Below are 24,693 nucleotides of genomic sequence, written 5' to 3' on the forward strand. Positions count from 1 at the left end.
GGCTCTTAGGAGTACAAGGAAAATAATCAAAGAATTACATCAGAAATAAAGACTTTTTAATGAAATAAAATTAATTAGCAATGCAAATCGCTATAGAACCAATTTGAGTGGTTTTCCATGATGTTTCTGAAAGCTTTCTACTATTCAAATGAGTTTGTAAGCACCTTATCTGTCGGTAGGAGTGGGAAATCGTGAAATTAATAATAAATCACGCTCGGCGCATCTCTGAGCAAAAAATAGTGAATTCAGAAGACTCTATTCTAACCACCACAATGACATAAAATGTCAATAGTAGGAACGACCCCAGGAATAAATGTTCGAGCGGTCGCTACGCATAAGATGCCCGCCGAACTCCTCACGAACGTTGTAATCCCTGCGTAAAGGGCAGAAAAAAGAGCAGTGGGGGTTCGTGGGGCGCAAAGCGAAGAAACCTAATGCCCCCGAGGTCTCACCCCCCGCACCCGGTCTCTCTCCCGCGGCCCCCTCTCCTTTGCGGGTGGGGGCGGCAGATGTAAGGAGCGCCCTGCGCATACGGACTCGTCGGTTCGGGGGCGGGTTCAGCATCCCCCTCCTAACCTGCCCACCCCCATCCTCCGGATCCTCCTGCCATAAAGGCGCCGGCGTCGGCTCCCAGCGCATGCACACTTCCCTCGGGCGTCGACGCGACAGGAACTCCCGTCGTCTCTTCTGCCCACTTCTCCCGTTTTCCCTGACGGCCGACATTCGTGGACTTCCGGCGGGCAGCGATCCAGTGAGAATGGTTCGGAGTACCGCCGGGCGGTGGTCTGGGAAGGCCGCCGCTCTGTTCGTCTTGGCCGCGGTGCAAGTAAGTGCTGCCGGACCGCATCCGGAGGGGTCGGAAGGTCTCTCCGGACGGTCGGAAGCTCCCTCCCTGTTCACTTTTAGCCACTCTAAACATTCTCTAATCCGCAGAATTTGGTTCAGGCGTCTCTCGCGTCCCGAGACATTTGGACGTGCTGCCCGTTCATGACGCCTCCGCGGGATTTTTTTCAAAATCTCAAAGATATCGGTTCGAGATATTATTTTCACCGTGAAATCAGTAAGAACATTAATGCTTAATGTACGCTACCATCACCTGCCAAACAGACCTTCGGGTTGATTACTGTGTTTTATGGTCTCATGGGTATTGTTTTGCGACACGGTGGTCTCGTTCATAGGCATATTTTTTCCCTCAAATGAGTTTTTTGGCGGAGATCAGCTAAGTGTTAGGTATCTTTTACCGGCGAGCATTTCAGTCTCTCCCCATTTTGCTCGGAGTCGCGAAAAATGTGCACGGAATGATTCACGCTAATCTATCAGTCAGCATTCAATTTAGTCTTTATGGCACTCGACTCACGGGAGCAGTTCTTCCATTACACATGGATTCAACGGGGAGAGGGATTCAGAAGGATAAGGGAGGACGCAGTCCTTTTTAGAATTGCTTGGTAGATAGGGAAAACTCAGCTGCTTTTGTGATGACGAGTGCAGCTCTCGGAAGGCGTAGGGGAAATATTCTTGGATGTAGGATGTGTGCCTCCGCTTACACACTACCACATCGTCGACCCTTGGCGTATCAAAGCCAGCGAAGGTTTTCAGTTGACTCTCGCACCCACCGGGAACTTCACTCCTTTGGGAGATGGAAGGGTACTGAGGCATTGAGTGAGTGCCCATCCGATCGTCTCGCCAGCGAGCGACGAGTGCGTTGACCAAGAGCCGCGAGTCCGGCCCCAACGAATCTAGGCAAGCGACAATCAAGCGTCCGATCGCCGGGAGCATCCTCTCCTTTCCAACTCGTTCCCTAAAAATGGTTGAATCCGCGAAATTCCGCGAGTCGCCGTGTGAATGTCAAGGGGATGAAGAGTAAATTTCGGTTGGCTTGTGAGTCTGCCATCATCAACTAGACTACGCGTTACAATCGTAATTGACTGACTTTATCTTTAACTTTCGTGAGTGATTTCGCGCCTACCCTAGAAAAACTATTTTAAGTTGCGATTTGTTTGCGTAAATGTTTTCAATTTATAATCTGTTAAAACGTTCCTTTGCTCGACGTCGTCCTCTGTTCCAATACTATGCAGAAACGGCATAATACGAAAATATAAGGAATAATATTTATATACGTTTTCACCGCAAACTATTCTTGACCATGAGGTCGCGGAAAGTTTGAATAAAATAGCTTGATAGTTTGATAAAACGGATCACTTCAAACTCTTTATTTCCATCTGGATGAAAATTTTCCGATAGATTCCCCCAAATATTTGAAGGGAAGTGCATACCTCCTGACATACTGTTGCCTATACAGCCACTCACGAAGTAATTTAAAAAGTTGCTCACATTAAGTTAACCTGACCATTGCAGCTACATAAGATTGCAGCTACACTGAGTGATCGTAAGCTACAAGAAGAACGTTGAGCTCAGTAAAAAGTGGAATGGGGGCCCTTGACTAAAATTCGTTCATATTAAGTTTTACTCTTGCGAAAAATTGATGTGATTAGACATGGGCTCAGCGTTATTCTGTCATATTCCTTGCTCGATGAAGAAAAAAGTGAAATATTTGGTATGGCTCCAGTCTCCAAGACCGAAGTTAAAATATTGACGGTTTTAGATTGGTGCCATTCCTTCCAAGAAAATCACCAAATATAAAATTAAATAATAAGGGTACTTTACCAGATGTATATCATATCCTTCTAAAGAAAGAAATATATTATAATATATGCCAGATTTAAAAAAATATGTGACCTTTCTTAATGAAGTAATCTCTAGCATTCGCATACGCGCAAACGAGCAAGGGTACGATTGAGTTTAGCGATGAAAGATAATATTTAATGTGTTAATTTAAAGATATTTGGCAGTTTAGTCTTCATATAGGCAATTAAAATATCAATGCACCTGTGAAGGTTTGCGTGAATTTGTTTAGAAACTTTGGATAAAATTTAAAAGCATTTCCAAACAGAAATGGTTTGTCCTAACTGAATTGTTATGTTGGCACAATAATTTGGGTTAAGATTGACTTTCGAGTGAAAACATAATTGATTATTTCTATTAATCATTGGTTATGTATGAAATAATGATTCTAAACCATACTCTTCCGTTAAAACTTTCGTTTTCAAAAACCTTGACGGCAATTCATGACTGTTAGCTGACTGAATCCAAAATTGTTCGTCTCTAGCCCCATAAATACTAGTCCCGCATTCGAAATAACAGTCATCAAAGAATTAACTCAGGATTGAGAAACGAAAACGGATTACTCCGAGAAACAGCAGAGATATTTCTGAATCTTATAAAAATTAATCAATTTCTGACCAATAGTGTTATTTTATACCAAAACATTATGAAGCGAAATGATGATGTCGAAATTTTAAATACGCAACTATTTTTTCAGAACAAATTTTACGGAGTAAGTAAACCAATGGCGCTCTGGTCGAAAGCAGGGAGCGACGCTGGGATTTAAGTCTATCAATCGAACTAGGACGAATGTGCCACGCACTCGGGCGTCAAGTAAAATGGGCTCTCCGCAATGCCATTATTCCAGGGAATGCAAAGAGGAGGAAGTAAGAACTGGAAATATATTTGACCATCCGGTGCTGCCGAATCCACTATCGGAGTTCAGATTCATTCTAGGGAGGCGGAGGGTGAGAGCTGTCAGAGGGCAGTGCAAAGAGTGCCAAGGGGATCAAATAAGGACGAGAGAATACATCCTCTAAGGAATACTATCCAAAATGAGAGAAACCTAGAAAGTGAGGCACTTCCAAAAGATCCGACCGCTTCCGTTCTTCTCCTTTCCAGTCACCCTTATATTAGAGGATGGACCAGAACGCCATATGGCCGAAGGAGTAGTTTCACTTAAGAATTTTAATTTTGCGAATATTAATTGTGATTCGCATAGAGAATCTGTGAAGAGAGAACGGTGGACAAATGATATATGCGAGCAAGGAATTGAATAGGGAGATCTCAGGTCAAATACCCCAAATGGCAAATGTCGTAGGCTGTACATTTCAAAATCCACATAGTATTATCACTGAATGTTTTCTTTTCTGAGATCTGCCTAAAGTACTGTATAGCATGAGGTTTTAGTAATGACGCGCTGACTGACGGTTAGGAGGTGTCATTGAGGACTTCTGAAGAGCTTTATCATAAAAATGTTTTGCATGCCATTTTCTTCTTCAGAAACATGCCGATGAGAATTCCTAATTCCTTCCTCCCTTTCGAAGCATTCTTACTTCTATCACAACCTTCCAAAATTAATTGCCCTCATTTCTTTCATTAGTTTTTTCTATCATTCTTTGAAATTTGTCAAATTTATCTTTTTCACATTCATTTCTTGCACGGGCAATGTTTTCATATCTCTCTTTATCCAGATTAGTTACGAGCTAGTTCTCAAGGCCCTACTCTCTGGGATCATATTCAATCATCAAAGAATGGACCAATGAGGCCATATTGAAACCATAGTAATGTTTTCCAAGTATCATTTTTTTCTGCCTTAATCAAAGCTCATTCCATTCATGTCGTGTCTTGACGTCTCGTCACTCCTTCAGCGAACGCACTTCTTCTCTCAACCTCTTTAAATATATTTCAGTTTTTTCAAATTACTACTGAAACGCGCATGTCTAATTATTTATAAACAATGCAGCTGCGTCAAATTTTTTCAATATGTTTTGGCAATCATTTTTGAGTTCTTAATTTTATGATGATGTCTCTTAAGCTTTCATCGGCTTGAATGTATGACACGTAACGGTGACCTTTAGGTGTAATTCTTTTCATTTTTCATTCATTCACTCGAGTTTTCATGCACATACACATACGTACGCGCACTTAAATGTCAAATTTCATGCTTCGTGCGCTTATACAATACCGTTGAGATCTGTCCTGCGGTCAGTCATCAACTTCCTTAAAGCCCAAATATTAGCATGAAAATGTGTATCTTGCTGTTTTTGTGTGTGTGTTCCTGTTAGGTGTCCAGTTTATAAAAATCATCCTTTATACCGTTCAACGGATGCTACCATAAATTGTACCATATACCTGAAACTTTTCTTCTTTACGGAAGGGCACGCTTCGTACAAAAATATCACTGATAATATGGTAGTGAGGGAGTTAATATGTTGCGGATCCTTTCTGAGGAGGAAGTTAAAAAAAGGTGCGGTCTTACGTATTTTAAGAAATTCCCAAGCCTCGCGGAGGGACATTGTGGGCGGCACAGGCCAGCGCAGCGTGCTTCCCTCTTTCGCTGGGACGCCGGCCGTCTCTCCGGAGGGGCGCTGGGCGGATCCGCAGGAGGCTGTGGAGCGGGTCGGAGCGTAGATCGCCGACGCTGACCGCAATGCCGAGAGAGTTACCCAACTTATAACTTGCGCCCGTTAACTATATTTTGTCTATCCTTGTCCACTCTCGGATCACCGCACTGTGATATCAAACCTAAGAACAGCTTACATTAAACATATAAAAACGGGTTCATGACATCCGATTAAAGCAGAGTTTTTACCTTTTCAATTGGGCGCATTTTCTTTTCGGAATCGTTGAGATAGCCTTGTACTAATATTGAAAGATGTAATGACTATGAAGCAGGAATAAAGTTTGCCAATGGGAGCTGGAAAAGTAAGAAGTTTACAGGGTGCAGAGATTCTGCGAAGCAATTACCCTCAGGAAATCAGCTCATATCTCTGTTGTCAAATGAAGATGCATTGATATAATTAATGAATTTGGATTAAAGCATGTATCATTAATGGTAATTATCATGAATAATTAGATAAGGCAGAAAAGTTTCAGATTTTAATGCTAAAATAAAACACTCACTCTACGGCAATTGAGTTTGGTTGGAAGCTATTCGAAAAATTCTACGTTACACTGCTTAACTCTTTTACAAAGTGGACGAGCTGGCGCAGGCTAATTAATTGACTCTGCGTCACACTTTACTTACAATTGCACGATTAGAAAAATAGAAGATTGAATTATAGAGGCAAGAGAAGTAGGTATTCCCCGCAACTAAAATGCAATGAGCAAAATGTAAGTGTCCCGCACTAAAACTAAGAATTTACCATGTGTCCATTCACCCTCGACGTGCACCGTAGCGTGTCTCTCAGGATCCGTCTACGCACAATACTTATAGAAATGAAAACGTCTTCCACTGAAGTTAACGAGCAGTGGGTGTTATTATTTATTTTATTTATTCAGTATAAGTCCAAAAACAGCGCATTCTGGCCTTTACATCGAACTATTAACAACGATAACAATGATCACATTTACAAACACAGCATTGTCGTAGGTGGAGGAAAACTCACCCAGGCGGGAATCGAACCCGCGACCCCTGGAATTGCAGACGAGGACGTTACCCCCGCCGCCACCGGGGTCGGCTTGGTAACTGACCCTGTAAAGGATGACACAAAATGAATCAATTAGAACATCAATAAGTCCATTTGACCATGGATATCCCAAAATTGTCGCGAAAACACTTCATTTTCGCTGATTTATCATTTGGATTGAATTGCGGCCAAAGTAAAAAGGGGCGTAGAAATCTTTTAGTGACCACCTGACGCATTGAAACTTATTTGCACCCTATTCGATACGAGCATTATTCGGGGTAAACTTTAATTCAATGTGTCACTTAACTAAACCATGCATCGGTTAATTATCCTTTTTCATTTGAATTTTATGCGTTCTCAACGTTTCTTGCCAAATTGGAATACTCACTATGAACAGTAATGTCAACTTTACGGTTGTTAGCAAGAATCATAAATTTTACTCAAATTTCGCGTACATCGCTATATTCGGTCGCAAAATATTGCGTTTTTGAAACTAATGCGGTAATAATGTCAGATTTTTGCGTCTTTCAGTGCTAACAACCATTTTTGAGGCTACCGTAAGGTTTAGGGATAGATTTCGATGGATAAGAAATTAGCGTCAACGATTTTATTTTTGCATTGAGAAATATCCTATTTGGTTGACGATTTGGTTTAATATGTCGTATTATTTTGATTGTATCGAATAAATAAAAAAAATCTTTTTTAACATCTCCTGGTAACGGAAGGTATACCCAAAATTTTATTTTTACAAATTATTATACAATTATTGTAAATTTCCTCACGATACCAAAAATATTTTATTGCGAAGATTTATGTTATTTAACTAACTGGATCTTCTTCATGTCCATGTTAACCGTTTACCGGAGTTTTTAGCACTAAAGCTAGAATATTAGGGAGTGACATATTTTTTACGATGGCTCGACATTAGAGGATAAGAACCCTGAACATGTTAACGAATCCATGCCAGCACAGTCGCCTGGATAATTATATCCCGTTGCAAATAGGCGTTAAAGGTACCCTATTAATCTTGAATTTGTTCATTATTCAAGTATAAACATATAAACAAATAGAGGACGAGGTAACTCAGTGGGTGGAGCGCTTAGCATTTGATCGGAGGCATGATTCCCAGGGACTTTCAGCCTCACACAAGCTCTGTGATTTTTCGGGTACCAGAACTTCCTGGGAAACCATAACCGGCACAGGGAAAGGAACTGGCCCCCCTATCCTGATGTGTGAATTTCACACGCCGCCGGGCTTAGTATTGGGCGAAATCTACCATCACCTACCAAACCCACCTTCGGGTTGATAACTGAGTCTTTTTATATTGGCATTGTCCTAAAAACTGCTGAAGAGTTGATGAACTGTTATTAATCCAATATAGCCACGACATTTTCTCCGGTCAGGAACTCCTACACCCCATGCAAAGAGTTTGTGGGGACGTGGGAGTCAAATTTGGAAAATCGCTCGGTGAAAATCATTTTTAATTTTTTAATTTTTTAATTTTTCATTTTATCAGCCAAAACATTTTCGGCAAATCGTAGACATGTTAACAGCAGTGGAATAAACGGCGAAGTATTTGAAATCACTTCTATTGACGATTCAATTCGCTCTACTCTGTTCTCCTGATGAAGTAACTGGCGGTGGGAGTTAGCTGGGAACTCTTAACAGATATGTTCGATCGTTTTATGGTCGACGAGATGAATTTGAATGCTCGCTACCGAAATCACATTCTGCGCCTAATACCCTAAATAAGGACAGGAAATAATGATGTCAATTCCTTGATTGTAAGTATTTCACATGATGAAATAATTAAAGTCCTAAATTTTATTTAAATTACTGGACCTATGGTTTTTAGATATCCCTTTGCTTGTGAGTGAGATGAGTTGGGATGGCCATTGATTATGCTTATGGTAATTGATACGTTTTACAAAATTGTAGTCTTCAAGATGAACTTGGGAGAGGAAATTATTTCCTAAATTAATGAGATCCTCACATCCAATAGAAGGGCGACTCTCATATGGCTTATGTTAAAACGGTAGTTAAACAGACACCTAAATTTTTTGAAGAGGTCAATTGGTAATTAAAAAACAGAAAAAAACTGCATTTTATTTGCTCAAATTACATACAAAACAAAGTTTTTTCGCAATACATGTGTCACAGTATCATCTTACGAGTACGGAAGACAGTCAGGGAATAATGTGTATGAGGATTTAGCATACAAATACTAATTATTTACACATAATTAGAGGTTTCTTCAAAGCCCTAATTTCCGCAGATGAACTGCGCATCGTAATTCACTTGCCGTTCGACACGTCCCACGGCGAGGTAACAACTCCTCGTCTGTTACTGACTGACGTGGAGCTCCGTTCCCTTTCCTCCCCGAAACCAATGAAGCGTTCGCCGGGTGGTGTGCCGTGGCGTGGGCCGCTGCTGTGGGGACTGGATGGCGAATGTGGTCATTGCCAATTCAGCTAAGCATCCTCTGCTCTATCGATCCGCAGTTAATAACGCCACATTCTGCAGAAAGGTACTTGTGCATGACTCTCAGAGTCGGATCTGGACGAGCGATTTGGGGGGAGTGATCACGGTTTTGTCAAGGTTTCTAGAAAATTGAATTAGATAATACTATAATTATTTTCGAAACATGTACATCATTTTTAACATTGGGTAAAATTATGTATTTAATGAAATATATGTTATTTGCCTATATTTTATTACATTTATAACTCTTTGCAAATCTATTGATGATTTTTATGGTATCAACCTATGGATATGGAGCGATGCATGACAAATTACACAGTTATAAAGAGAGGTCCAGGAAACTAACCACTTCATCTCTTGATATCGCGGCCCACTAGACGATCCTGTCACGGAACAACTTTATCAACAAATGTGCTCTCAATGTGGACCAGGGGAAATCATCATTTTTTCCAATCCTCTTCCTTCAGAAGATTTTCTTCAAAAAATTAAAAAACTTTTCAAATTTTGGGTTTCTTTTAGCGAAATTTGAGTGAAAAAACGTTAACCGTTAATCTCCGGGCTAACTCGATAAGAAAAAAAAAACATTTATCACATAAAACCTATGCAAAATTTACCGAGATATTTGTCAAATACCATTCGCATACCAGGCATGTAATATTGCAGCAAGCCACACTAAGGGATCCGATACGGGTTGTGAAATGTAAAACAGGGTCGGAGTGTTACATTTTTTGACTGGACGTCAATTACCTATGAGAACGTTCTCCTTCGTTTAGTACCAAAGGAAGCGAACATTGCGGGCTGTTTTTAGGACAATCGGTCTTGGTAGCATTAAGTAAACCTTCAGCGGCGACTAACGCGTCGGTTTATCTCGAGGGAGAAGACGGCTCATATGAATCATCGAGTAGGGAGGGACCACTCTCCGAAAGAAAGCCCATTTCCTTCCAAATTCTTTCCCTGACGGAGGTGTCAATAGCGGTGTCTTCGAGAACAATAAAGTACCTCCGGCCGCCAGCCTACCTTCTTGAGATGCGATGGGAGGACGCGCTGCCAGGGCCTTGGCTCGCACGTTGGCCGTCTCCGCGAGCGGCGCGGCACAAGAGGAAGTGTTGGCGGGGGGAGAGAGAAGACGCGCTGGGAGACTAAGGGCGTCTCGAGCACATGCCATCTGTGCTCAACAATTTACGCGTCACCCTTGGAAATGAATGATTAGCAAATTCCCACTCGTTTTGCGTTCTTTTGGAAGGGCGGTTAGCCACTGTAATATGGATTTAGAGCTCCACCATTGAGACGTGACCATCCGCCTGAAATATCTCTCGTCATGAACAGTAAATTTATTCGGGCGATAGCTTTTCAGTGTTCTTAGGTAAGAGTGGATCCCGGATCCTTGGGGATATTGGAATTCAAGTCCTTAACAGCCGGATATGCTAACGCTTTGGTATCATAATTCCTTACCCTACGATTCACGTAAGTTTAAGTTTTACTTGGAAACCCTTTTCATTAGCTGTGGAGTTGTATTGGTTTTATTCACATTTTTTTCAGGCAAACCTTTATTTTCGTTTCTAACTCATTAAAACTTTAACATCAGCCAAAATTGAATCAAGTGATCCTGGAAGTTTGTACACATAAAGTTATTTCAGAAAAGTGCGATCTTGTGCACTCATGCACATATATAAATCTGCTGGCAAATTCCCCTCTCTAAAATTCTGATCGACAATTGCAAATTATTACTATAAATTGGCGTTTACATATTCACAACGTATTTCTGAATTATCGATGAGCAGCCTGAATTAGCCATTGAAGGTAATTGTCCCATCAGAACTATCAATATAGTTTATTCCCAAGTTAAGCACTTGGCTATTGAATGAGCAACCTTTGAATTTTAATTAGATGTTATATCGACGGCGTGGTTGACATTTTAACGCAAACGCACATCACTGGCAATTTTAGCGAAGAGAAATAACTAAAAAATAATTCTCAGTAGCGTTCCCCTAATAGGCATGGAACTCTAAAGAAAACGAAAAATATTAATTCTCCTCGACCAATATAGAAATTTAGTTAATCACGCAGGGATCATCAATTTAAATTACTGACTCTCTTCCAAATTGAGAACATCGCCATGACTTATGATAGTAATTGTGGCGAAAATCATTTCTGCAAGCCACCGTAACGTACTGAATGTAAACTCGTGCATTTGGAAGGACGGGTAAATGAAGACGGGTACGGGAATCCGCATGCTCTCAACCTACGGGATTTTTCACTCCACTGGTAACACTCGCGCAATAAGTTCCAAGGTGATCAATACGGAAAAGTAACGCGGGCTGGGTAAGTATACTCTCGATCGTTATTTTTGGCTAAAATAAGGAAACAAGCCACGTAGATAACCATTCTGAAGGAGCGTACACGTGATATTAAAAAAGTATGAGATTGTATCTATAGGTTTTGGGGAAGTATTTGCCTTTGTATCCCGCCATTTACAATTATTACGCGTTTGATACCAGATTGGTTGTAGACCTGCTTGCTTGCTGAGAAGGGAAATAATTATGACATGTCTTTATGACATGAAATACATGAATGATAATTTTTCCCTTTGGATTCTCAATATGTAAATACCTGAGATATTCTTAATTCTCTTTGAATAGAGATTGAAGATGAATGCCAGTGAAGAGGGTTTTTGTAAAAACCTTATGGTTTATATTTGAGGGAATATGGCTCTTATTGTATGCGGGCACTCATTCCGAACGAATAAATTCCTTTAACAAGTCTAGTCTCTCGTATTGAGTATCGAATTGATTTGAAAAGCCAAGATATTATGCTAAAAGCTTCAGACATCCGAAGGGATAAACTCAGTCGCCAGCGGTAACCGTTTCAGCAGCGGGAGACCCTGCTCGAGGATTTCGAGTCCACAAAATTTCTCACCTCCACAGAGAATGCCTACCTCACGACTCCACATCTCACTGATCGCAGAGGTATTTGAAAACAAGTTGTTCCTTTGTTCTTTCTACTTGCCCTTGAAATGTGTCCACTAATGCGGGGTGCGAGGGCGGTACACCTCTGCAATGAATAGTGGTATAAACACTGATTCTCCGAGTTAAATTTCGGATGCCTAAAACACCGCCGCATTTTTTTCTCATCTTGGGACTAACTTTGGGAAAATACAGGATTTTGCACTGTCAGGCTCTTTCATAATGAAAAAAGGCACTACGAGATCTAGGCTGCTGCGAGGTTTAATTGAAAGTGATACATTTCATTAGCAGCTTGCCCAAGTTAAAATGTTCACTGTGGCGTTGTGGGTATGACAAGGAAATCTGAATGCCAAACTGGTTTGCATAGGCTGAACTGCATGGCACGGATGATGGCAATTTTTTTAATTTACGACATTTCCAACCCTCTGACTCATTTTCCTTTCCACACTCCTTGAGTAAGAATTTTCCCATACATGTGGAAATATTTTTTGTCAATATTCACAATAATTTGGGGACGGTTACCTTTCTGACCTTCTCATTCAATCGTATTTCTTTACGTTAGTCCAAGCGAGTATAGTCCTAGGCCCCAGGGAATAGGAAAAATCTTCGAAAACCTCGAGACGCTGGAGTATTGCTATAAAGACGCTGGAGGATTGATATAAATGATATGTTAATTGAAGATAATTCGGCGAAGGAGGGTTTCGGTAGATCCCCAATTGGCGAGGGTTCCGATACCTTAGGTGTACAGAGAAAGAGCCTTTACCTTTGGTGTTTAATGTGGAGCCGGTGGAATGTTTCCTCTCAACTTTAAATGAATACTTGTGTACTGCATATTCAACCCTCGAGGTGCGATCGAATTATTTCTCCAACTGCTTTACCCTAAAATGACCGAATTTCAATGAAACCTTCTAGGTAAAATTTGAAGCGGTTTGAGAAGGTATCTGGAGTGGAATATTGAATGTCTCAAAGGCTCTTACTTACTGAATTGTTTTCTTTAACTTCCATTTCGTCTTCCTATCATTCAGGTGGTCCTTGCTGACGGACACCAGCTAACGACCAACACTCAAACGCCACAAGTTACGTCGACGGAGACACCTAATTATGAGACAGCAACATCAAACATCAATCACGGCATCCAGAAAAGATCAGTGTCCATCCTCGCCAGAAATGGTGACCTTCCCTACTTTAGAAAGGAATGGAACAAGAAACTCCATCCAGGGTTCCGCGGAATGAATGTGGACGATAAGGACGAGGAATCGGTTCCAACCAAACGCTACGTGGGTTCCTTGGCAAGAGGTGGTGGGTACCCAATGGGGCAGGGGAAGAGAGCCATCGGTAGCCGATATGACGTCTTGGATGGTGCCATCCCGGAAGATGAACTGCTCGAGACGTACATTCCTGAGGACTGGTCCAGGGGAGACATGTCTGAATTTGCCGAGGACAAGAGAGGAGGGATCAGCTCGCTGGCGAAGGCCAAAGGCTTTGTGACATATCGAGGACAATACGCAAATGGAAAGAGGAGTGTGTCAGCGCTCGCGAGGAGTGGAGAGCTTTTGTCAATCGGCAGGGGGTCAAGTCAGGAAAGAGATGGGAGTGGCAGCAGTGCGAGCAAACGTGGTCTCGGCTCTATCCTCAGGAACGGAGGAATTTCCACCATGGGGAAAGCCCCAGTCTACTCTATGAGCTCATCGATGAACGGGAAGCGCGGAATTGAGTCCCTCGCTAGAAACTACGCCCTACCGTCCATGATAAACCAAGAGTACGGAGGCAAATTCGACCTTCCGGAAGGGGAATTGGAAGGGGATTCCGACCCGATGACAGAAGCACTTTACGAAGAGACCGAACCCATCGACGATAGTGATGAGCCGAGGGAAATGGAGACTTCGGAGCTCATTGCAAAACGCCACCTGGGATCATTTGTCCGGGCATATGGATTTAAACCTGGAAACAAGCGTAACATTGGGTCGATACTAAGAAATGGTGGAGGATTCAGTTATAATGGTAAGAAGAGCGAAGAGTTTTCTCCCTATGAAGATTATTCAATTTCCAACGACAAAAGGCATTTCTCTTCGCTTCTGAAGAACCATGTGGCATATGCACCGTACAAACGGGGAACAGAGGAAGGTGAGGAGTACGACGGAGTTGACAAACGCCACCTGGCTTCGATACTTCATGGGAGAAATGCATTCACTACTGGGAAAAGGTATTTGGGCTCAATCGCCCGTCAAGGCTTGTTGGGTAGCAGACAAGAGAAAAGGGAAGATATGGAATGGGGCCGTGATGAAGGGCCGTGGAGTCGAGGTGATTCCAGCTTGGGGAAGCGGAGCATCGCCGAAGGAGATAATGGTTCTTTGATTGGTGAGACTTCTTTTGATCGGCAGGATAACTCGAGAGTGACAAACGAAACGGCCGAGGACGAGCTGAAAAATGCTGCCGGGGCATTGTCCAGCGGTGGACTGCAGAAGAGGTCCACGGGGCAAGGCCGAGGGGAGGCGACAAAACTGAAAGAGGAATCATCAAAGCGCAGGCAACGTAGGTCTTTAGCCGTTCCGTACAGCTCCTCGGATGAATATCCAATGCCAGTATTGCAAAACACTGATTTCTACGACTTAGGGAATACCGAAGAAGAGGAATTGGAGGGTTCACCGGGGAAGCGATTCATGGGTAAGTAACTGATCCGTTTCAGGGTGCTTAAATATTTTTGTGGCAGCAATTGTTACCACTTCGATGTCAAATGGTGGCGTCTGGAGCCAGTAGATATGGCGTACAGCATTGAAATTAGTTTGTCGTTTAAGTAGTATTTTCTTATCCAGTAGAAATGCATTGCTATTTATGTGATTTGTTTAATTTTCCTCACTCTAGTTTGGTAATTTCGTCTGGTAGAGGTGTTGTTGCTTGTTTCTGACTTGCGTATTTGGAGTTGATTTCGTTCCGTAGAAATGTGCTAGAAATCCTAATGCCAGCTCGCTTAGTCCATTTTCTTCGGCGAGATAGTACTATGTCCGTCCATTGTCGTAGCTTGAAACAGAGTGTTGTAGTGCATGGGTGTAGTAGGTAGCTAAACCTGGTAAGCACGGATCTTCGACAGAAAGGCATTTCCTTACAACAACATCCATAGCTGTTCCTCCGTTCATTGAGCTTTCGTTCATGAACTAATGTTGCAATTCATTTACGGCGACAGCTAGACATCCCTTGCTTATGTAGTGCAATAGCAGGGGTTAACCCCGCCAAACCGTAGACAACCTGATAACTCATTGAAGGAAGCATGTGCCTTAAAATCGCAGAGAAAAGCCTGTATACGTTTGCACCGTTGGCATGCCCCTGTGCACCCACTCGCGGCACGTCAACTGTTTCCGTCATCGGAGGGGTCGGGAGGGTCGGCCCTCGAAAACCAACCGAGCCCATCCTCGAATCTCCCACAATGCCTCACCTTCCCCGGCACCGCACTTCCCCAACCCATCCAACGCCCACGAAACGCCCGTCCCCGCCTCCTCACCTGCCCCGCATCCTCTCGCCCCGCCTCGCTGGATAACTCTGCAGGGTCGCTGGACCGCTGGGGTTGGTTCCCTCGGCAGTTTCCCCGCACCGTGACCCCGGGCGATGGAGAAGAAGCGGAGGCGATGCAGCTCGAGGGCAGCGGCAGCCGAGGGTGGCCGGTGCCGGTGGGCGCCACGTTCCAGCTCCATAAGAGACACATCGGGGCCCTGGCGAGACTCGGGTGGCTGCCAGCTATCCGAAGCCAGAGGCGGTACTCGCGCGGGTTGGGAAAGAGAAGCGAAGAGGAGTATATTGGTGGAAGGTCAGGATGCGTACGCGGTTACTCCATTGCAACAAACTCCATCAGACTCGCAGTCGACAGCAATTCGAAAAGAATCGCTACCATCAAATACCTCCACGGGATGACAGAAAGTCGTATGATAATTCTTAGCGATGCACATTTTGAACCAAATTGCCGTTGGGTATTAGCGAGCCGAAAGCTGCCCGGATGCACTGATTATTTATTCTTCTACTTCACCTAATTGGAAATATGTATTAGCGTTCACAACAACTATCTCTAGAATAAAAGTATCCTCCACGGACTACATTATCGGCATTTTTTTCAAAGCATCTTCAAGCGCAAAGGATATATAATAATATATATATTATAGCATACCCACGCATGCAACAAGGGAACGAGCAATGCTAAAACACCTCTTGATCTTAGAGGAGGTATGTGATATGGATGGCAAGGCTTTTTTCTTCTATTTGGCTCATTATTGAGATGAAAGCCATTGGCAATATATACATGAAATGTTTACTCGCGACCTTTTCATGGTATAAAACCTTGATTGAAAATAATCAAGTTCTTTAAAATATATGTGCGGGTAAATAAAATGCTATCACGTCAGTACACCTGGTAACTATTATTCTCTATTTATTTTTAGACAAAATATTGGTGTTCTCTTTCAGCTTTTATCTTGTGAGGGAAACGGTGCATAACATGCTACTCTTGGCCAGATAGATAAAGGATTATCATCTATATTACAGCTCACTTTCATATTAAATTAAATGTTACGTATTTCCTTATCAGTAATTCATGTCTTTTCAATGATGGGATAGTAAGCAATATGCATCAAAAATGATTGTCGCATGCATAGCGTAAGTTCATCCATGACATAATCACATCAACAATGTAATATTTCGGGGTTTATATTTATTGTGTATTGTATTCGATCTTAGTCCTATTTATTGCGTTATGTGTACGTTCTATTCAATCATTTGTTCTCTGCCTTTCATATTTTTATTACTATAAATACATGAATAGGTTTTGTTCAAATTATATTATTCACTTTCAAGTAACTCCGGCAATGGTCGCCAGAGTCCATTTCTATTTCAGATCAGTCAATGTTTCCTACCGCGAGAAAAATGCACAAGCATGCTAACTACGTGACTCCAAATCCCAAGCAAAATGCGCCATTATGAGCTTTACCTGGATAGCAAAGCGAAGTAAATAGCGAATGTATTTGCAAAATAAAACTCTTCATTCGCACATTCTCTCTTTTAAATATTCAAAAATTAATCATGAGCACCTAGGAAATAGAAATCAACGAGTGCCTATTATTATTTCCATGTATTTAACTCTCCTTTCAATTTAAATTAACACTATGGGTGTTTGAGGCAATTCATTCTTGAAGAGTGAATGCTATGTGATTGTATTAGAGAAACAGTTAATAGCAGTCGCGTTTGGTGAAGGAATACGAGTACAATCTCAAATCAGAAGAATACTTGTAATGGGGATGGCTCGATGTTGGGTTGATTCGAGCCCAAATACTTTTTGCAATATTGCCACTAAATTTACCATACATCTATAAAAGTGACACGGGTACCTTAAAGTCTTCAACGGTATTTTTTTAGCTGCTACTAATAAGTACGCTAGCAAGCCGTTACTGGGATTGTGGAGTATTAATATATTAAAGAACACCTTTGTCCAGAAGTTTCAAATATTTATTTGACATCCAAAATATCGTTTCATATTTATAATTATCGTATCGATGTATTGTCTATACTCATTTTCGGAAATATCGGTAAGAAGATATCGACTTCCCACAGACTCACCAACGTGGGAAGAATGGTGGTAACTATATGTAGAACACGATGACGTCGTGATCCATGCAGCAATCACCCAGAGAACATTACCGGAGAGCCCACCAAAGTCTAATAATCAATTCATAGACGCTATTTCAGTGGCGGTATTCACAGCGTCGTTGGACATCAAATCGCTTTTTCCCAAAATACATTCATTTTGAATGAAAGGACTTCAATTGAGAAATTTATTCAGATTTAAATTCAACATATTTTCTCTTTCAAATTTTCGTTCGTAGACAAGTTTTAGTGAAATAGAAACCTCACTCATCTCTTGAGCGTAATAATACGAGCCCTCACGCACGCTTGATTTGAACTAATACGAAATGGAATGCGTAGTCATAAACAGTCTCGGGAACAATCTCCGCCGAAAACAAACTAAATCACAGTGGAACTAATATTAATCAATCCATAATAATAATACTCTCAAACTTATTCCATCCGAAAGTATATTCCCTCTTCCGGATTTTAATAACTCTTTACCGATCACCATAAAAGCCAGTTTATTGCGACACGAATATCTCTATAAAATCCATCTGAATTATCCATGCCAATTTTACCATCGCAAGTCTACTCTATTGTTTAAGTCACTCGTAGCATTGGTGTACAACGCAGATTAACTGTGATTGAATAATTCAAAACCTAGCTGTCATTATATGATTGGTTGTCTCAACTTGTCAAAATCAAAGTTGAGAATCAGCCATATTTTATGTGAACTACTTATACCAGAGGGCCTGGGTTCGATTCCCGGGCACGCCTTCATGAGCACTCAGCTTCAATCGAGCTGTGTGATATTACGGGCACCGGAGCTTCCTGGGGGACCACAGGAGGCTGGGGGGGAACAACTGGTCGCCCTGACCTGATGCGTGAAATTGGCACGGCGTGGGGCTTGGGTCTAAGCGAGTTCCCCCCCCCACCTGTCAAACCGACCCGCAAGTTGAACACTGTGGTTCGGACTGGCATTCGATTACTACGATTTCATAAACTTCGCTCTTTGCTAGCGTGTATCGGTAGCGACGTGCGTTAATGTTTGTGCTTACTCTCAAGGGAGGATACCACACATGGGACGCGGCCGCCCTCGCACTGGCTCTCCTTCCCAAAACCCATCTCGCCGGAGGCCCCGCTTGCAATGAGGGGGGGAGCTTTACAGGGGGGAGGCGACCCCCTGGACAGCAGAGAAGACATCGATGATCCCGAGGTGCAGTGGTCCGGTGGCTGGAGTTTGGGCCCGTTGGACGAGCAGATCCTCCGCGGAGTCCTCACGGAGAAGCGTTACCTCCTCCTACCAGCGATAGACCACTTGCTCCTAAGGAAACTCTATCCTAGGCAAATGCTCCCTTTGCTAGTCTAGTTAACCATAAAAGTTTCTTTTACTATCTTGATGGTTTGACGGTGATCGATGTAGGCCAGAGGTGATTCATTTCCTGTGTATATCTTCGGGCTGCATGTTTATAAACGAAGCTTTCGTCAATGAAAATGGTCATGTGACTAATTAATTTTCATATGATTCGGGTGAATCATGATGAATTAAATTGTGTATGGAAATATACATTCAAATTCATCCTGGAGACAATAATGTTGTGGAAAAGGGACATTTGAAAATAAATTTCGTTAGAGGTTTTTGTTCCTATAATGTACCTTTGGAAAATGAGGAATTTTCGTGATCTCTGACAATAATGATCTATTAAAATACGGAAAATGAAATATTTCCTTTAACATATGGAATATTGATGATAAGTAGTTGATTTGGTATTTTGATAAATGCAGCATTATTAATTTAAAACAAAGAAAACATTCTTTATTAATAGAATACTTAATAGTGTCACTATAATATGATATAGTTTGATATTTCATATGTCCTCTGATGGAGTTCAAGAATTACATATGCATAAATTTGAAGTAATTAAAATCCTTGTCTCTAGACTGCAAATGGAAAATGAAGATGAATACTTTTTCTGAATCACGCATTTGAATATAAGTGTTAGTTCCTGTGTATGGTGGAAATGTAAAAGGAATCACTGGCACGTATTGAATTTGTAACATTACCTTTGGTTAATTGTAACTATTTGTGTGTGCTAATAAATTGTATATGATGATAAAAATGAGTTTGATTTGGAGTAACATTATGTATAATCAGTCATAAAACTCCTAGTTACACTTTTTAAAGGTTTCTGAGTATAATTTTATTTTAGTTTGTTTGTTTATAGAAATCAAATGATTTGATAAATACTCAATACAATGTCCAATCAATCAAGACATTTTTACTAGCAACTGGTTTAAACGCCTTCTTCAGGGACCAGTCATTTACGAGAGACATACTTTTCTCGAACCATGGTGAACCATTTCGAGGAACCGCACCCTGATCTTACCACATTACCATGTCAAGACTCCTCCCGTTTCATACACTTTATTCCAACGTTCTTTTTGAATAATCATATTTTCTCTCTTCCTGTAAGAAAACTCGTAGAAAAAAGCCATAAAAAAGTGAATATCTTCTTCTTTTTATAAAGCCGTGCATTGCTCTTTTCATTTTCGCAGACTCAAGCAGCGTGACTCACGAAACAAAGTTCCACTACTTTCAGTTATTATAGATACTAGTATGCAAAAAACGTGCCAAAATAGATCTCATACTAACCTTAGGTCAAGTCGTCCACATGTACCCAAGAGCCACCCTAAGGTCACAAGAATATTATACCAGCCTTCCACGTATTCGCCTTCCTCTAATCCAGTTATGTCATATATCCCTCGTTCTTGGGTGAGCAGCTGCCTAATAAAGAGTATTCTATGGGCGCTCATGTAGAGTCCACTACTAGCTCAATGCTCACTGACTATCAATAGCGTTCCGCACTTGTACCCACAGCGCAAAACGATTAAGGAGAGCCGGCAAGTTTAGACATCTAAGATAAACGTAATTTTTATATCACGCATGAATCTCAGGAAAATATCATTAGTACACCACATTGTTTAATATAAATGAAATAACCACAGAAAAGGCAACAGACGTCGTTTGTTATGACTATACAGTTAAGAGTTACACCATTCAAATGCTTCACATGCCGACTAACCGCGATCCGCTTTCCAATCTCCGCCACCTTGCTAACTCCTCTCAACGACCGGCTTCCCATCACTCCTCAAGTGTTTTAAATATTTAAATCAGGCTCCATTATATATTCACAATGAAAAGTAACATTCACTTTAAAATTTCTCACTAAAATTTTTGTTTATATGTCTCATGTAGAATTCTCTTAGACATCTAGTACATACGACACTAAACGATTTATGTAGCCGCCAAATTCGTGCCTCGCCTGATGGCAGCGGACGAGAGACAACATCGTGTTCAAGTCTGTCGGGAACTGTTTGATCGAACTGAAGAGGATGAAACCTTCTTGTCCAGGATCATGACAGGTGATCAGGTATTTTCTTAAAGTTCTGTATGTCTGAATATCTACCAACCGGACCTCGTAGTTGTGGGCGCATTGCTGGTACCCTAACATCGTACATAATCATACCTGATTAAAACTACGACGCACATTTCTTCATAAGCTTTTTGTTTGATATGGTGTTGTATCGTAGTCTCCGGAGCGTAGACCATTGGAGGGAAGAGCTAAAGGCCGAACTAGGTGATGCAGTGGCGGACGATATGATGGGTTCTACTAGCAACTGCTTTGAGGCTAGCGAATTCTTCCGGGAGGGTACATTACAATTAGAGGATAGGTTTTAAGGTGTTATCGGGAAGACTGGGACTGGATGGGCACACGTTAGACCCTTGTTTAAAAGATCGAGTTTACTTAATGGAAAAATGTTTGTGGATAAATTCACAATTCTCTTGGAGGGGACAAAAGTGGATGTGACTTTAAGGTCTTACTTCTAAGAGGCTGGGTTATTTTCTGGATTCTTTCAAACTTTACGGCTACTATTTTTCTGACCTCCCCTTAACATTGTCATCGAATGTCAACAGCTCATATAGGGAAATTTTAAACATATTTCTTGGTGCAACAACAAAATATAATGTGTTAAGGAATCACGTTTAGTATACCACAGCTCTAATTCTCCAGTAAGTCAAAGGCGTTTGGCTGCAAAAACTGCATTGCCGGTTATTACAGATGAATGGAGGGCATTGATCTGAATGTGTGCGGGAAAAACTCCTTTGAGGCGATGAAAAGAATGTAGAAGGAAGCAACACCGAAAAATAACTCTCTATTTAATTTGAAATATGGACACAAAAAACTTCCACGAAGTGAAGCCTGACCCTGTTAAGTTTATTCATTTGAGCTATTTGGTCCATGCAAAAAAAGGCAATTAAAAAAGATTTATCATGACTGACGGCTTTTTACAACCGAAAAAATTTGCCGTCATATTGAAAATTTGCGAAGTCTATTTAATATGATTCATTTTACCAAGGAATGGAGATTACTGACCTACATGAGAAGATAGGTATGCGATTCTAAAATGTATAAGAACAGCACACGTCTACAATATAACTACACCGTTGCTTTAATGTAGTATTTTGGGCGAAAGTGAATTGGTTGAAAGTTCTTCACTGAGAGAAAATTTGAATCTGACAAAATATGAAGCAGAATCTTTAATCCGCAAAAGTGGCTAGCTTCAAATTTTCATTTCTGAAAATGACGACTGTACATTTACCTCTCATTAATAAAAGAAACGCAAAGGAAATAAAGGGAAATAAAGTGGACATAAAATGAGGCAATGTCGAAATCCTAAAGGCAATGATTGAAGATAGCAGACGGGAAGATACACAGAAGGACAAGGTTGAAGTACGAGGATAAGGTATCGGTGACAGGAGCTATGAGGAGGTAACTAAATTGGCAACTAATGGAGACGTTCGGAGAGCAGTTGGAAACAAATCTTCGCATCGTTAACCTATCATGATGATTTCAAACGGATCCTTTTAACCAAAGACACGGAAGAGAAACTGATATTTTTCGTAAGGTGAAAAAGGTACGGTTGCATATGACTGTGAGAAGCATAACTCGAGCTGAAGACAATATTCTAAGAGACACTGAAATTTACAGATAGAGGGAAATTTCACCCTGGGATAACAAGCAAAAAACAAACGATTACTCCTGTGGATTCTTATCTTCTATGCCATAAAGTAACGCCAACTACAATAAGGAAAGTTGCGTATAGGGAGAGGGTTTCCCAAAAGCGGATTGGCTCTTTGCTTAGAAATAAAGACCAAGGTCACGGAGAATGCCCCCATCTCCTTGGGCAAACACCGCTGGGACCTCCACTATATAAGAGGCTAGCACACTTGTGCCGTCCTATCTTCACCTCTGACTAGAGAGTCTGCATTTTATCACATTGACTAGCAAAATGTCCTCTTTAGTGGGAGTTATTTTCTTCGTCTTGGTAAGTTAGTTGGCAAGTCTTGAGTAATATCGCGAAATTATCCTATTTGGACTGTAAGTTAAACATCTGTTTACATCATCCACAGGCCCTTCATGCAGACCTGAGCACTGCAAAGTAAGTTTAAAACTTTTTACGAACATTTCTTTATTATATGTAGCTCTAAATATGCTTGTGTTTTCACAAATAAGACTTGGAACCATTGCGTAGCTACCTATTGAGGCCACGTAATTATTATAAATGTATTGTAGACATTATCTCTTCATTGACTTGGTACAGGTATGGATAACATTAATAATTAGAAATGTTCTATCGTCCTTATCATTTTACTCAAAGTAATAATGAAAAACAGAGTACAACTCTGTCTTATATATAATCAAAATTGAGGTCGTCTTGTCATTCATTGCATGCCCTTTGATTGCTGGTTAAACTGTCGCGTAGAATTTTCCCACATACTCATGAACCGTGTTGTGCTAGCAGAATTGAAGCCTGAGCATTGCTGGAGAATGTCCTCTCAACTGGCTGGGAAAGATCCCCGGGAACTAAGGAAACCCCACTCCTCCGGCTTGTGGCCAAGCTCCATTATTCACAAAGTCGCGGTCACACGAACTTGGCATAGGGCTCTTTCCCACTGTCCAGAAGTAATCCCCATTAATCCTGGTTACATCTGGGGCTTTCTATTAAATGCATTGACCTACAAGGTAATGTCAACCCCTTGCTTGAGAGAAAGGCAAAGGAAATTATAATAACGCCCTTGCGTGTTATTATAATTCGATAGATTGAAGTGTGTAAATAGAGAAGCAGCAGGTGGGATCATCTCAAGCTTGTAGAAAACATAAGCGTTACAATAAAAGGTAATCTTCAAGATCTCGCTATAGGAAATCATGATAGGGATTGGAGTGCTATTAATATTCTCTTAAACGCTTTAATTTCTGGTTCTTATTGCCTGACACAGAATGACGGCATTTTAAAAATTTTTCTTGTTTTAGGCAGTTTTTTTATGATTAAGCAAATGTATTGCTAACTTGCTGATTGCTGATCTAAGAAAAGCGTTATCAATAAGTATTTAATTTCTTCTCGCGGAACTCATAATCTTTAAGGAGCGATTTTATCCTTCGTATGTCACGACTCCCTAGGTGATGCCGTTAACAAGCTGAATCATTGTGGTGTACATTTTATATCCTAAATAAATCGAGTGCAGCTAAGATGAACCGCACTTTTCACGAAGGACTTAATTACATTACTAGATCATAACAGGAACTAGGTTCAGGAGTCAATCAAGCACGTTAGTTTATGATATTGACCCCTATTACGTAACGCAAGGTAGGCTCATATCGTGAGGACGATGAAATCGACATCCTAGGGAATATTTATAAGAGATTAGATCCCAATTAGGGAGCAAAACTCCTAAAATTACTAATCGAAAATTTTATTTTACGCAGTTGGAAAGGAAACAAGTTAGTCATTGAAGAGACCAAGGAAAGGAAATCATTGATTGTGGCATTGCTCGGTTTAAACTTTATTTTTTCCCCATTCTGCCAGCTGCTCGTCTTGAATTTGCGGAATAAATATTGGAAATTCAATACTCTATTGTATTTAAAGACTTATTTGAACTCAGTTTTTTTAATGAGCTAAATTATATGACCTTCCAATCAGTACCTACCTTTTACTCCTTAACAAATTCTTGACTTCTACATGGTGTTTGGTTACACTAGTAGAAAAAGATTCAAGCCACTGCTTTCGTCTGGAAATAATTTGAGCCAAATGCCACGCCTCAAATCATTTGATTCCATAAGCTTTTAACTTTATTCCAATAATCATTTGCATTCATATTTATTTGGTGGTATTACGCCATTTTCTCAAATAAAAGACATTCTGCCATCTGAGAGATCCCGAAACTTTATATTTCTCTAAATAAAATAGCGTTTATTTACTAAATGGAATGGGCAGTGCCAGGAAAATTGCTG

The 24,693-nt window shown here is 41.0% G+C and overlaps 1 protein-coding gene across 2 annotated transcripts; it reads left to right on the plus strand.

Annotated features, from left to right (window-relative positions):
* The first annotated feature begins 657 nt into the window (after nucleotides 1-657).
* On the plus strand, nucleotides 658-19,445 carry Nplp1 (Neuropeptide-like precursor 1). 2 transcript variants are annotated; one of them, XM_071584040.1, is made up of 4 exons: nucleotides 658-826; nucleotides 12,763-14,401; nucleotides 15,278-15,536; nucleotides 18,407-19,445. In XM_071584040.1, exons 1-4 carry the CDS (start codon nucleotides 758-760, stop codon nucleotides 18,708-18,710), a joined length of 2,271 nt encoding a protein of 756 aa, XP_071440141.1. In that variant the 5' UTR covers nucleotides 658-757; the 3' UTR covers nucleotides 18,711-19,445. The 2 variants fall into 2 exon arrangements, with proteins under 2 accessions (XP_071440141.1, XP_071440142.1); XM_071584041.1 differs by lacking the exon at nucleotides 18,407-19,445 and having other exon boundaries at nucleotides 15,313-15,531.
* The last annotated feature ends 5,248 nt before the right edge of the window (nucleotides 19,446-24,693 follow it).

The sequence above is a fragment of the Hetaerina americana genome, unplaced genomic scaffold (assembly GCF_022747635.1).
Source record: "Hetaerina americana unplaced genomic scaffold, ioHetAmer1.1.p SCAF_16, whole genome shotgun sequence".
Lineage (NCBI taxonomy): Eukaryota > Metazoa > Arthropoda > Insecta > Odonata > Calopterygidae > Hetaerina > Hetaerina americana.